Genomic DNA, 13,952 nt, shown 5'->3' on the forward strand with positions numbered 1-13,952 from the left:
CCATGGGACTACTACCAACTGACATACTGGGAGGAGAAGACTTACTGGTTGAAGAAGAGCTAAGGATGAGCTGAGCGCGAACGAAGCAAAGGCCGAGCTGATCATGAACCAGAAAGCACCGAGCGCTACAGAGCTAAAGAATCCGAGCTTGCCGAGAAGTCAATAACTTGGAGCAGTGAAGAATGAATAGTTAGGAGTCACCTATTTATAGTTCTTGGGTTGAACTGATCCAACGGCCGATCAGAGCTCAGCATAATTCAACGGCCCAGATCAAAGGACGTTTCGAATTCCCGAGCCTGCCATAATGACTCCGCTAACGTGGCACTGACGCCCAACCGTCAGACCGTGCAACGTCAAATCCACAGCAAAAAATAAGTTCGGCTCGGCCACAAAAATCTTCCAGACAAGCAGACCTGGAAACTTCACTCATCAGTGCCGAGCCGACTCCTGATGAGTGGGGGGGCCTGTGATGAGGCATAAAACACCCCACCTATCAGAGGTTGCCACATTGCCGACCTGACCTCAGTCCGAGAACTGAATTGAGCCGAGCAGGAAACCAGGCCGACCCCATCTCCAATAAGTCACCTGACAGAGCCAGACTCGCGCAAGCTAGCCGGTGGCTAAGGCAGAGCTTCAAGCCGAGCTCACTTAGGTCAGCCATAAACCCCTGGCCGAGCTGACTGCCAAGACCAACCGTTCGGGCCGACCTCCCAGGCCGAGGTGACTGTCAAGGCCGCCCGACCAGGCCGACCTCCGAGGCCGAGCCCTCCTCCACAGAGGCTACCATAGCGCCCCACAGGGGATCGCTGGGCCGTGTCAGCACATCCCGAGAATCACGGGATAAGGATCGAGCCGCGATCCCAGCGCAGTACGAAATCACACTTTACATGGATTCTTATCTTAATAAGAGCCCGACCCCGAAAATAGCTCTCTACTCCACTCTATTGCAAGGGAGCCTTCCAAAAGAAGGACTCCTACCATACGAGGACTCTCCCAACCGCCTCATCCCATCCTCACTCTATAAATACCCAGGTATGGAGCACCATTCCTCATCTTGCTTTCACTACGCAGTTACGCTGTTGCACTGGTGATCTAACTTTAGCATCAGAGAGTCCTAGGCCGGAGCCACACCGACTCTCTTGTGCTCATCACTTGGTCTTTGCAGGCTCACCCGTGAGCGAACCAAGCATCGGAGATTTCCACACGCAACAAAGCGATATAGGGAAATAGAGATGCACACCATTAGGGTGTGATAAAATGATATCCATCATAAAAAAGCAGCGGGATCATTTCATATGAGGAAGAGAGAGATAGACAAAAAGGTACTAGTTTATCCTATCTAGAGTCCTAGAGGATATTTTTCCAGTATAATTACCTAATTCAGCATATGAAAGGAGGGTTTCAAAATTTGGAGGGAAAAAGAAGGCTAACCGGTTATGTGATTTATGCGGTTATGTGACTTATGCGCCTAGAGGTAGGAGCGCATTAATTTATACTCTCTGTAACTACCAACAACTAACAGAATCAAAACACACTCCGTCTCCCACACTCCCTATACCTTTCTCACTGTCGCAATCTCGTTCTGTCTTGATAGCGTTCTTGATCTCTCACCTTAGGGTTTGCAATGGCGATTCCTTCTTCTGCATCTCCGTCCAGCATATCCTCTCCTTACTGTTATTCGAGTTCCGAGCCTGCTCGCTTCGTTCGCTTTCCGTCGATTACCGTGTCATTGACCGCTCTGAAACAACATCCATCTCGGTTCAGTTTGTCTTCATGTTTGAATTCTTCGAAGCCCTCTGGCGCCGGCGGTTCCGTCTCTCCCGGTGATGACGATCTTGAGTACGAGCTCCAGCACGGATTCGCACCCCCGCAACGGCGAAAAGGAGCCTCTGTCTTTGTTAAGCTTCTACTTAACGCGACGAGTTTGATTGAGAACTCCGAGCGCCGGAAGAAGCTAGCGTTTGAGATGAAGGGTCTCACTGCAGCTGGCGTGGAAGGTGTGGTCATGGAGGTCTGGTGGGGAAATGTTGAGGAAACGCCAGGGAACTATGATTGGCGAGCGTATTGGGATATAGTGGCCATGGCTCGAGATCGCAAATTAAAGGTTCGCGCGGTTATGGCGTTTCATCAGTGCTGCACTGTGCCCGGTACATCTGGGTGGTTGGTCCTTTGTCTTTGCTCTTTTGATTCTTCTTTCCTTCTTTCTTTTTTGCAGAGAAAATTGTAGGTAATGCGACTGTTGTGTAATCTTTATCAAGATTTTTTTTTCTCGAATCTTTATCCAGAAATTTGTGATTAATTTGGATGGTTGTTTGCTTGTATATCATTATTTCTTCATGTATTTTCAAATTTCAATGTATTGGCCTCTAGTTTCTTAAAGTACGTATTACTAATTCCAGTTTTCTTTTCTTCTTGAGTTATTTCTTTGAAGAAAATATATGTATATGTTCACTGGCTAAAATGATGGTGCTCTAACAAAATTGGGATTATAGGAGAGATCCCTATGTGCTATGTGAAAGTCTCTACTCAATGAAAAAGGGGGAAAAATAACGATGATCTTTAGGATACTTGAGCCCCATACAAGGGTTTCATTTCTCGGATATGACATATTCTTTCGGAAACACATATAAGCTTATTTCTTAATTGGGGCGTGATTAATCATTTGCCCAACCATTTCATAGTTTCTTAAAAGCCTTTCTTCAAATCAACTCAAGTACGCCTTATCTCATCCACTCAGGGCCGTCCACTGGAGTTCTGTTGCACTAGCCTGGGCCATTTTCTCTGTTTTAAGTTTTAATTAACAGGCATTGATGTCTTGTTTACACCACTTCACCTAGGTCCTTTTAGCCCATTTCCTCAATTCCATGTCTTTTCTGCTTCATCTTTCATTATGTCACTCCTCACTTTTTATGTCATTGTTCTTTGTTGTACATAACAAAACCATCCCAGTGGCCTTTCCCTTGTATTGTCATCTGTTGGTGCTACCCTTAGGCGTATGAGAAAGTTTGCATTTCAGTTATGTGATGCTCTGACTTATTGAACTGTTTCAGCTATAATGAGGTTGGTATGGTATTTGATTCGAGCAGATGCTGAATGGAAAACGTTTTGTCACCTTTAGCAGCACTGAACTGCCTATGAAAGTTCTGATAAGTTGCTGTAGAAGAAACACAGCATCCGAATACTTTAAGAGCCCTGTTAATTGTTTTTTACCCCCGACTATAGATGTAATGTTCTTGTCTGATGGATACATTGCACTGATTGGTTAAATTCCTTTCTTCCGCCCCTCTCCCTCTTATCTGCAACTAGAAAGTTTCATTTCATTGCTTCAAGAAGGTCAAATTTACAAAATAACGTACAAAAATAAAAAATATTATAAATGTTAACACTATTTATTATTAATAAAATCACACCAGATACTAGAACCAGTAAGCAATCCAATATTGTACGTTTCAAAGAAGGTAAGGCTGAAATTATGAATCACAACTCTGCAACACAGATAATGGTTTGTCAAAACTATTTTTATTGTGAATTTTACTAAAATGATCATAGAAAGATCCAGAAATTGAGAACTTCTAGATTCACCTGGTAAGACTTCCAATACTTAAATCTATCAAAATTTCAGAACAATTTGACTACCATAAGAAGAGTCTTTAGGAGTCACAACTAGTGCAAACTGGTCCCCCTAGCTATATCTTGAATATAGATGAAAACCCAAAGAAAGGCCACTAATCTCAGGATTTCCCTGGCCTATAGAACTACCAAAATTAATAAATTTTTGAGGTTTAGTGGAATTCACCTTGGAATGTTTTCTGTGTATAAGAATTGTAGACAATAAAAATCAGTACTTGAGCTGTGTATTCCAGGCTTGGCTTCAATGAACCTAAGATCATATCCCAACTGCAAGAAGGATTGCACAGAGCAGCAGTTGAAAATGAAAATTCAAAGAGATATATTGGGCTAAACTGATGTAGATCAAAGCATGAAGAACACCAAAGTAAATAAAAAAAAAAAGTTACTGTCACATGAACAGTACCTCATGACACTGTTCACGTGAATAGTGATTTAGGTCTGATATGGACTGCTGGCTTAGAGGAGTTGATTTTTGGTGTTATTTTTATTATTAGACACTTATTTAGTTTCCTATTTGAGTTGTAATCTTAATTGGGAATCCTAGTTAGAGTCTAGTTTCTATTTTATATGTTTTATTACTTAGTTTCTTCTTTAGATTAGGATTGGGTTGTTTAATTATAAATACATGTATGTGGCTGAACAGGAAAGAGACAGAGATTGAGATGCGGCAACGGTGAGATTTTTGTTTTGCAAAATTGGTTTCTCCAATCAATTTCGAAACTTCAATATATAACTACCTGCCTGAGTGTGTGCATTAAAGGCTCAAATCGGTGTGTAAAACCTTCTAGTTTGTATAACTTGATTTTCAAATCCTTTATGCAGTTTACCAGTACTTACGAGTCATTCTGTGGGTTTCTAGTCCCTATTCTAGATGATGATGTGATCATGTTTTTCTAAACAATCATACTATTCGCACAACATGGTCCTGTTTCCTTTTGGGGCTCAGTTAATTTGATAGCTTATGAGTTCCTTTAAATATGAGAAATATGTTCATGTCTATCATCTTGAGTGCTCACTTTCTCTTTAATTTAGGTTTCTTTTGATAGTTTAGAAGTTCTGTTTATTAAAAGAAAGGGAAGTGGTTCTTTGTCTGGGAGCACGGCCTACACCGGAGCACTCCCAGTGTCTCTCTCTCTCTCTCTCTCCTCCCCAAACAATGGGCAGGGATGTCTTTTCACAAGGGAGGAAGATAGACACATGGGAGTGCTGGCGTAGGCCATGCTTCCGGACATAATTCTTTTTCCCTAAAAGAAAATATGTGTATTGTTTGGAATGAGAATATGAGATACACAGAGTGGAGTATCTCACAGGAGCTGATGTGGGGCTGACTTTATGAGGGTGGTGCACTGTTTTTCTCTCCTCTTTCTCTTCTGATGAAAATTGTATGCCATCTGGTAAAAGAATTTTATTTTGTTGGTAGTGACTTTATCAATCATAATAGTGGAGTGCTAATATGAACTATGATTACTAGAATCCCATTTTGTACCCGACAATATGGGCTTGTACACTTAAACATGAGCTCGTGGATTTTTCTTAATTTCCCTATCGATGTGCTTTTTCTTTTTCTTGTTTTTTTTTCCCTCAACAGGATTTTGACGCATTTGTTTCATTTTGAAGGATTGCTCTTCCTCGTTGGGTGTTATCTGAGATGGACAAGAATCCAGACTTGGCATATTGTGACAGGTTTGGAAAAAGGAGCAGAGAATACATTTCCTTGGGATGTGATATCCTTCCTGTTCTCAAAGGCCGGTCACCTGTTCAAATTTACTCAGATTTTATGAGGAACTTCAGAGATACATTTAGAGAGTTCCTTGGGGGTATTATAACAGTAAGATTAATTTTTTCTCTTTTATCAGATGAGGTCATAGATTTGTGCTTTTGCTGAGTTTCGATATAACGAACATGATTTATTTGGCAGGAGATTCAAGTTGGCTTGGGTCCTGCAGGTGAACTTAGATATGCTTTAAGCCCTTCTCAAAGGCTTAGATGGCATTGGCGGTTTGATGAAATTGGAGAGTTCCAGTGCTATGATAGGGTAAGTGGGGACACCAGTTCTGTTTGCACACTTTTAGTGGAGTTGATTCCAATTGCATGCGGCTGCATTTATTTGCTCATTATTACTGATGCATCTTTTCTTCGAAACTCCATCAGTACATGCTTGCATCTTTGAGGGCTAGTGCACAAGATGCTGGACAACCAAAATGGGGAACTGGAGGCCCTTCAGGTGCTGAACACATGACTCAGCGTCCCGAAGAGATAGAGTTCTTTAAGAGTACCGGAGTTTGGCGTACCATCTATGGTCATTTTTTTCTTGAATGGTACTCTGGGATGTTGCTTCTGCATGGAGAGAGGTTATGCATTGCAGCAAAAACCATCTTTCATGGTACAGGGGTGAATATAGCTGCTAAAGTGGCAGGGATATTCTGGCACTATCATACACTATCGCATCCGTGTGAATTGACTGCAGGTTATTACAATACCTCAACCAGAGATGGATACCTCCCCATCATCCAGATGTTCGGCAGGCATGGGATTACCTTGTGCTGCGAATGCTTTGAATTGGTTGATCAAGATGCGAAGAAGTTAAACTTGACTAGCAGTCCGGAAGGGCTAGTTAAGCAACTCCTGTTGGCTGCTAAGGCATGTGATGTACCCCTGGTGGGTGAAACTTCTGACTATAGGATTGATAATACATCACAGAAAAATGTGCTAGAGATGTTCATGTTATACTCAGATGGTCTCACTGATCCATCCATTTCTTTGAACTTCGGGAAAATGAGCCCAAGGATATTTGGGCGTGATAATTGGATCCACTTTTGCAATTTTGCTCAGCAGATGAACAGAGTCACTGATTTTCAATCCAAACTAAACGTTTATTCTGTATTAGCAACGACCGAGACTTTTGTATACTCTTAGAAGACAGACTCTCTTTTGTTTGTATATTCAACAAAAAGATGTCTAATTGATTGATCTTCAAATGTAGTAATTTCTGATCATGGTTCTATGTTGCCACAAAGATGTCATATTGAAATGAAGATTCAATAAAAAATTCTTCACCCTATTTGTTGCCACCTCTACTTCAATGTGACTGGTAGAGCTATCGATATCGTTCGTAATGCAAGTTCTACAGGATTAAAGGCTAGGGTTTGGGAACAATCCCATGGCCCTGCACTACCTATAAAGTGAAATTGGTGAGTCTCATGCATCTCTTACATGGGGGTATTTTAGGTTATTCATTTAGCCATTTTATTCGTGTGGGAATTTGGTAAATCTTTTCAACAGTGTAACTTGTGATGGTAAAACATAATTTATATTTATTATTTTTGTAATTCTTTTTACAATCTACTAGATCTACGCAATTTCCCCTATTACCTACAGATTTCCTACGTGACTTGTTATCCCACATGGATATATCATATATGATTTCTTCATTGTCAATATTAGATAGAAAATAAATTACTTGGGTAAACCACATGTAAAATTCGTTAAATCTATCAAAGATAAAATCCTTAAGGCCCCTATTTTTTTAGAGGGTACTAGGTGCGGTGGGAGAATTAGGGTGGGAAAATGCTGATGTGGCGTTTTAAAATCCCACCCCAACCTTGTTTGGTTATCTCCGGGTGATGAGCTTATAAAAGCTCAAAGAACGTCATTAAATGTTTTGTCTGTTGATATTACACTTCAAAATCGCATTCCTATTCTATCCAAAGTCCTACGAAATCGGTAGAACTTTTGATTATTATTCGTGGGAAAAGTAACTTTACCTCCACATTTCCACCTATGATTTGAGGTATCAGTATCTTATCGTTTGATACGTTCCAATTTTGCAAGTGACCGATCCTAATACCATTTTATATGGATTTATATAGACCTGACCTGGATCAACCCGTGTCATTGCCACCCCTACATTTTTTGAGCTAAGGAAGACGGTAGACAATTCCCCGTGACGCCATTGTGGGGAATTATGTGCATTTCAAACCAAAAGTGCGTGGGCTAGTATTTGATTGAGATGTATCGGTTTTTATTGAATTTTTCCGGCACCTATTTGATTTAAAACTGTCAGTTTCACGGTGCAAATCAAAACCAAACCGAAAAAAGAACCTATGAAATAAAAAGCAGATCATTTTTTTACAGTTCGATTTTGATCGATCTAAAACGGTTGATTTCAGTTCCATTTTGACACCCTTAAATTCCACATCAATAGAAGTGTGGATAATGTTGTCATCCACATGGGACTCATATAATTAAAAAATAGGAAAGAGAATGTCAATGTAAGGGATGCAAAGATTCTATACTCTAGCATCCTGGGCTTGTTTATCCCATATGATATAAAATAGGGAAGTAGTTTTATGTATAGGAGTGTGGCCTACGCCAGCACTCCCATGTGTCTATCTCTCTCCTCCTAAAAATAAGAGGGCAGAGGTTTCTTTTCACATGAGGAAGAGAGAGATAGACTCATGGGAGTGCTGATATAGGCCACACTCCCGGACAGAGATCTTTTTCCCTATATAATAGTAGGGAGAGGGTTCTCTATAGGAAAGCAACGATGCACACTAATAGGTTGCAACCAATGGTAGGACCATAGAAAAACAGCGGTCAAAGTCATTTCATTTGGAAAAAAGAGAGATGGACACAAATGTGCTAGCGTATCCTATGTAACCGGAAGTGTGAATTTATCATTCAGCACCAACGCAATTAAAAATTCCGTTTCAGCTGTCCCCTTAATCGCTGGTGAGGCGCTACACGATCAGACAGCAATCTGTTGTCCATTCGGTTATTACATTTTCTTTTTATTTCGTTCTGATACTCTCTGTAACTACCAACAGCAAACAGAATCAAAACACTCTCCGACTCCCACACTCCCACACCATTCCCACGACCTTTCTCACTGTCGCAATCGCGTTCTGTCTTTCTAGCGTTCTTGATCTTTCTCGTTAGGGTTTGCAATGGCGATTGCTTCTTCTGCATTTCCATCCAGCATATCCGCTTCTTTCTGTTATTCGAGGTCCGAGCCTGCTCGCTTCGTTCGCTTTCCGTCGATTACTGTGTCATTGACCGCTCTGAAACAATATCCATCTCGGTTCAGTTTGAATTCCTCGAAGCCCTCTGGCACCGGCGGTTCCGTCTCTCCCGGCGATGAAGATCTCGAGTACGAGCTCCAGCACGGATTCGCACCCCCGCAACGGCGAAAAGGAGCCTCTGTCTTTGTTAAACTTCCAGTTGACGCGTCGAGTATGATTGGGAACTCCGAGGGCCGGAAGAAGCTAGTGTTTTCGCTGAAGGCGCTCACTGCAGCTGGCGTGGAAGGTGTGGTCATGGAGGTCTGGTGGGGATATGTTGAGGACACGCCAGAGAACTATGATTGGCGAGCGTATTTGGATTTAGTGGCCATGGTTCGAGATTGCAAATTGAAGGTTCGAGCGGTTATGGCGTTTCATCAGTGGCGCACTGAGCCCGCTGAATCCCGTGAATCTTTGTGGTTGGTCCTTTGTCTTTGCTCTTTTTGATCCTTCTTTCCTTCTTTCTTTTGCAGAAAAGATTGTAGGTAATGCGACTCTTTTTATAATCTTTATCAAGATTTTTTTTCTCTCAAATCTTTATACAGAATTTTGTGATTAGTTTGGGTGTCTGTATATCATTATCTCTTCATACGTTTTCAAATTTCAATGTATTGGTCTCTAGATTCTCAAAGTACGTATTACTAATTCCAGTTTTCTTTTCTTCTTGAGTTCTTTCTTTGAAGAAAATATATGTATATGTTCACTGGCTTAGATGACGGTGCTCTAACAAAATTGAGATTATAGGAGAGATCCCTATGTGAAAGTCTCTACCCGATGAAAAAGGCGGTAAAATAACGACGATCTTTGGGATACTTGAGCCCCATACAAGGGTTTAGTTTCTCGGATGTGACATATTCTTTCGGAAACACATAAGGTTCTCTTAATTGGGCCGTGATTAATCATTTGCCCAACCATTTCATAGTTTCTTAAAAGCCTTTCTTCAAATCAACTCAAGCACGCCTTACCTCATCCACTCTGGGCCGTCCACTGGAGTGCTGTTGGACTAGCCTGAGCCATTCTCTCTGTTAAATTTTAATTCATAGGCATTGATGTCTTGTTTTTCACCACTTCACCTAGGTCCTTCTAGCCCATTTCCTCAATTCCATGTCCTTTTTGCTTCATCTTTCATTATGTTACTCCTCACTTTGTATGTCATTTTTCTTTGTTGTACATAACAAAACCATCCCAGTGGCCTATCACTTGTATTGTCATCTGTTGGTGCTACCCTTAGGCCTATGAGGAAATATGCATTTCAGTTATGTGATGCTGACTTATGGAACTGTTTCAGCTTTAATAAAGTTGGTATGGTATTTGATTTGAGCAGATGCTGAATGGTAAATGCTTTGTCACCCTTAGCAGCATTGACCTGCCTATGAAAGTTCTGATAAGCTGCTGTAGCAGCCACACAGCAGCCAAATACTCTACGAGCCCTGTTAATTTGATTTTTTCCCCCCACTATAAATGTCATGTTCTTGTCTGCTGGAGTGCTGGGTGCATTGCACTGATTGGTTAAATTCCTTTTTTCTGCCCCCTCTCCCTCTGATCTGCAACCAGAAAGTTTCATTTCATTGCTTCAAGAAGGTCAAATTTACAAAATCATGTAAATTCAAAAATATTAAAAATGCTAACAGTATTCATTATTAATGAAATCACACAAAATTCAATTTGCAGATACAAGAACCAGTAAGCAATCCAATGGTATAAGTTTCAAAGAAGGTAAGGCTGAAATTATGAATCACAACTCTGCAACACGGATAATTGTTTCTCAAAACTAGTTTTCCTGTTAATTTTACTAAAAATATCATAGAAAGTTCCAGAAATTGAGAACTTGTAGATTCATCTGGTAAGACTTCCAATACTTAATCCGTAAAAATTTCAGAACAATTTGACTACCATAAGAAGAGTCTTCAGGAGTCACAACTAGACTAAACTGGTCCCTGGTATGCCTGAAATAGCTATATCTTGAATATAGATGAAAACCCAAAGAAAGGCCACTAATCTTAGGATTTCCATGGCCTCTAGAACTACCAAAATAAATAAATTTTTAAGGTTTAGTGGCATTCACCTTGAAATGTTTTCTCTGTGTATAAGAATTATAGACAATAAAAATTAGTACTTGAGCTGTGTACTTCCAGGCTTGGCTTCAATGAACCTAAGATCATATCCCAACTGCAAGAAGGATTGCACAGAGCAGCAGTTGAAAATGAAAATTCACAGTGATATATTGGGCTAAACGCCTAAACACGTAAAAAATGAGAGGATAAAGATCCGCTAAATGGGGTTGGCTACATGGATCCTTGTACTCGTAAAAAATGTACCGCCATTGGACTGATAAGACCAAGATTTGTCCTTCTGGTACTCTTGAAAACAGTTATATACTTAAAACCCCTTGTGGAAGATGATTTAGGGCTTGAAGATATTGATGTCTTTATTGGTTATAAGTACGTTTGCTTCAGTGCATCTTAGGAACAGTCAACAGACTTGTAAAACTGCTTTGGATGGAGATAGTCCAAAGCATGTTTAGATTTTATTTTCCTTGTATTTTATTCTGATTCTGCACAAAAGTTATGGATTTTTAATTTGTTTTCTTTATTTTCAAGATTAATGTTACTCTATATCTTTAAGAAATTTTAGCATACTGTGGTTCACGTTGATTTGATCATATTCCATTGTATGGATACTGTAGGTAGTGTTGATGCACAATTAGTGTAATTTCTAAAGATTAATATTACTTTATATGACTCTGGGTAGTTTTGATGCACAGTTAGTAAAATTTCTGCATGCAGTTTGTCTACTTATTCTTGTTCCTTTTATTTCTCAGACATTATCCTTCTGTATATTGATAAGAAAGATTGTTATTTTGCAAAATTGGTTTCTCCAATCAATTTCGAAACTTCAATATACACCTCCGTGAGTGTCTGCGGAGCCTATTTTTAAAGGCTCAAATCGGTGTGTAAAACCTTCTAGTTTGTATAACTTGATTTTCAAATCCTTCATGCAGTTTACCAGTACTTAGTCATTCTGTGGGTTTCTAGTCCCTATTCTAGATGATGATGTGATCAAGTTTTTCTCAACAATCATACTATTCGCACAACATAGTCCTGTTTCTTTTTGGGTCTCAGTTAATTTGATAGCTTAAGGGAGTTCCATTAAATATAAGAAATATGTTCATGTCTATCATCTAGAGTGCTCACTTTCTCTTTAATTTATGTTTCTTTTGATAGTTTAGCAGTTCTTTTATTAAAAGAAAGGGAAGTGGTTCACTGTCTGGGAGCACGGCCTACACCGGAGCACTTCCAGTGTCTCTCTCTCTCCTCCCCAAACAATGGGCAGGGATGTCTTTTCATAAGGGAGGAAGATAGACACATGGGAGTGCTGGCGTAGGCCATGCTCCCGGACATAATTCTTTTTCCCTAAAAGAAAATATGTGTATTGTTTGGAATGAGATACACAGAGTGGAGTATCTACAGAGGAACTGATGTGGGGCAGACTTTATGAGGGTGGTGCACTGTTTTTCTCTCCTCTCTCTCTTCTGATGAAAATTGTATGCCATCTGGTAAAAGAATTTTATTTTGTTGGTAGTGACTTTTTCAATCATAATAGTGGAGCGCTAATGTGAACTATGATCACTAGAATCCCATTTTTGTACCTGACAATATGGGCTTGTACACTAAAACATGAGCTCTTGGATTTTTCTTAATTTCCCCACTCGATTTGCTTTTCTTTTCTTTTTTTCCTCAACAGGATTTTGACACATTTGTTTCATTTTGAAGGATTCCTCTTCCTCATTGGGTGTTATCTGAGATGGACAAGAATCCAGACTTGGTATATAGTGACAGGTTTGGAATAAAGAGCAGAGAATACATATCCTTGGGCTGCGATATCCTTCCTGTTCTCAAAGGCCGATCACCTGTTCAAATTTACTCAGATTTTATGAGGAACTTCAGAGATACATTTAGAGAGTTCCTTGGGAGTATTATAACAGTAAGATTAAAATTTTCTGTCTTGTCAGATGAGGTCGTAGATTTGTGCTTTTGTTAGAGTTTTGATATATCGAACATGATTCATTTGGCAGGACATTCAAGTTGGCATGGGTCCTGCAGGTGAACTTAGATATGCTTCAAGCCCTTCTCAAAGGCTTAAATGGCATTGGCGGTTTTATGAAATTGGAGAGTTCCAGATCTATGATAGGGTAGGTGGTGACACCAGTTCTGTTTGCATGCTTTTAGTGGAGTTGATTCCAATTGCATGCGCCTGCATTTATTTGCTCATTATTACTGATGCATTTTTTTTCTTCGAAACTCCATCAGTACATGCTTGCATCTTTGAGGGCTAGTGCACAAGATGCTGGAAAACCAGACTGGGGAATTAGAGGCCCTGCAGGTCCTGCACGCTTGAGACAGCGTCCCGAAGAGCTAGAGTTCTTTAAGAGTACCGGAATTTGGCGCACCATCTACGGTCATTTTTTTCTTGAATGGTACTCTGGGATGTTGCTTCTGCATGGAGAGAGGTTATGCATGGCAGCAAAAACCATCTTTCATGGTACAGGGGTGAATATAGCTGCCAAAGTGGGAGGGATATTCTGGCACTATCATACAATATCGCATCCATCTGAATTGACTGCAGGTTATTACAATACCTCAGGCAGAGATGGATACCTCCCCATCATCCAGATGTTCGGCAGGCATGGGATTACCTTGTGCTGTGAATGCTTTGAATTGGTTGATCAAGCTGAGAAGAAGTTACACCCGACTAGCAGTCCAGAAGGGCTTGTTAAGCGACTGGTGTTGGCTGCCAAGGCATGTGATGTACCCCTAGTGGGTGAAACTACTGACTCTAGGATTGATAATACATCACAGAAAAATGTGCTAGAGATGTTCATGTTATACTCAGATGGTCTCACTGATCCATCCATTTCGTTGAACTTCGGGAAAATGAACGCAAAGTTGTACAAGCATGATAACTGGACCCGCTTTTGCAGTTTAGTTGAGCAGATGTCCAGAGTCAATGATTTTCAATCCAAACTAAACTATACCACCGGGGATGGTCCGCGATCTGTTTCTTCTGTATTAGCAACTGAGGCTTTTGCATACTCTTCTTAGAAGGCAGGCAGGCTCGATCTTTCTTTGGTTTGTATATTCTACATATAAAAGATGTCTAATTGATTGATCTGCATGTAAATGTTGGAACAGTGAAATGAAGATTCAATACAAAAATTCTTCACCCCATATTTGTTGCCACCTCTACTTCAATGTGACATGT

General features: G+C 40.4%; 3 protein-coding genes across 3 annotated transcripts; all 3 read left to right on the forward strand.

Moving 5' to 3' along the window:
- The first annotated feature begins 1,624 nt into the window (after positions 1-1,624).
- LOC122656084 (beta-amylase 1, chloroplastic-like) lies at positions 1,625-6,546 on the forward strand. Its single transcript, XM_043850522.1, has 4 exons — positions 1,625-2,160; positions 5,248-5,458; positions 5,549-5,665; positions 5,782-6,546. Exons 1-4 carry the CDS (start codon positions 1,625-1,627, stop codon positions 6,544-6,546), a joined length of 1,629 nt encoding a protein of 542 aa, XP_043706457.1.
- Positions 6,547-8,526: 1,980 nt separating this feature from the next.
- LOC122656093 (beta-amylase 3, chloroplastic-like) lies at positions 8,527-9,137 on the forward strand. Its single transcript, XM_043850534.1, has one exon. The coding sequence runs from the start codon at positions 8,577-8,579 to the stop codon at positions 9,135-9,137; it is 561 nt and encodes a 186-aa protein (XP_043706469.1). The 5' UTR covers positions 8,527-8,576.
- A 3,357-nt stretch (positions 9,138-12,494) lies between these two features.
- On the forward strand, positions 12,495-13,792 carry LOC122656100 (beta-amylase 3, chloroplastic-like). The gene is made up of 3 exons (XM_043850545.1): positions 12,495-12,674; positions 12,766-12,882; positions 13,001-13,792. The coding sequence occupies exons 1-3, from the start codon at positions 12,495-12,497 to the stop codon at positions 13,790-13,792; spliced, it is 1,089 nt and encodes a 362-aa protein (XP_043706480.1).
- The last annotated feature ends 160 nt before the right edge of the window (positions 13,793-13,952 follow it).

The sequence above is a fragment of the Telopea speciosissima genome, chromosome 1 (assembly GCF_018873765.1).
Source record: "Telopea speciosissima isolate NSW1024214 ecotype Mountain lineage chromosome 1, Tspe_v1, whole genome shotgun sequence".
Lineage (NCBI taxonomy): Eukaryota > Viridiplantae > Streptophyta > Magnoliopsida > Proteales > Proteaceae > Telopea > Telopea speciosissima.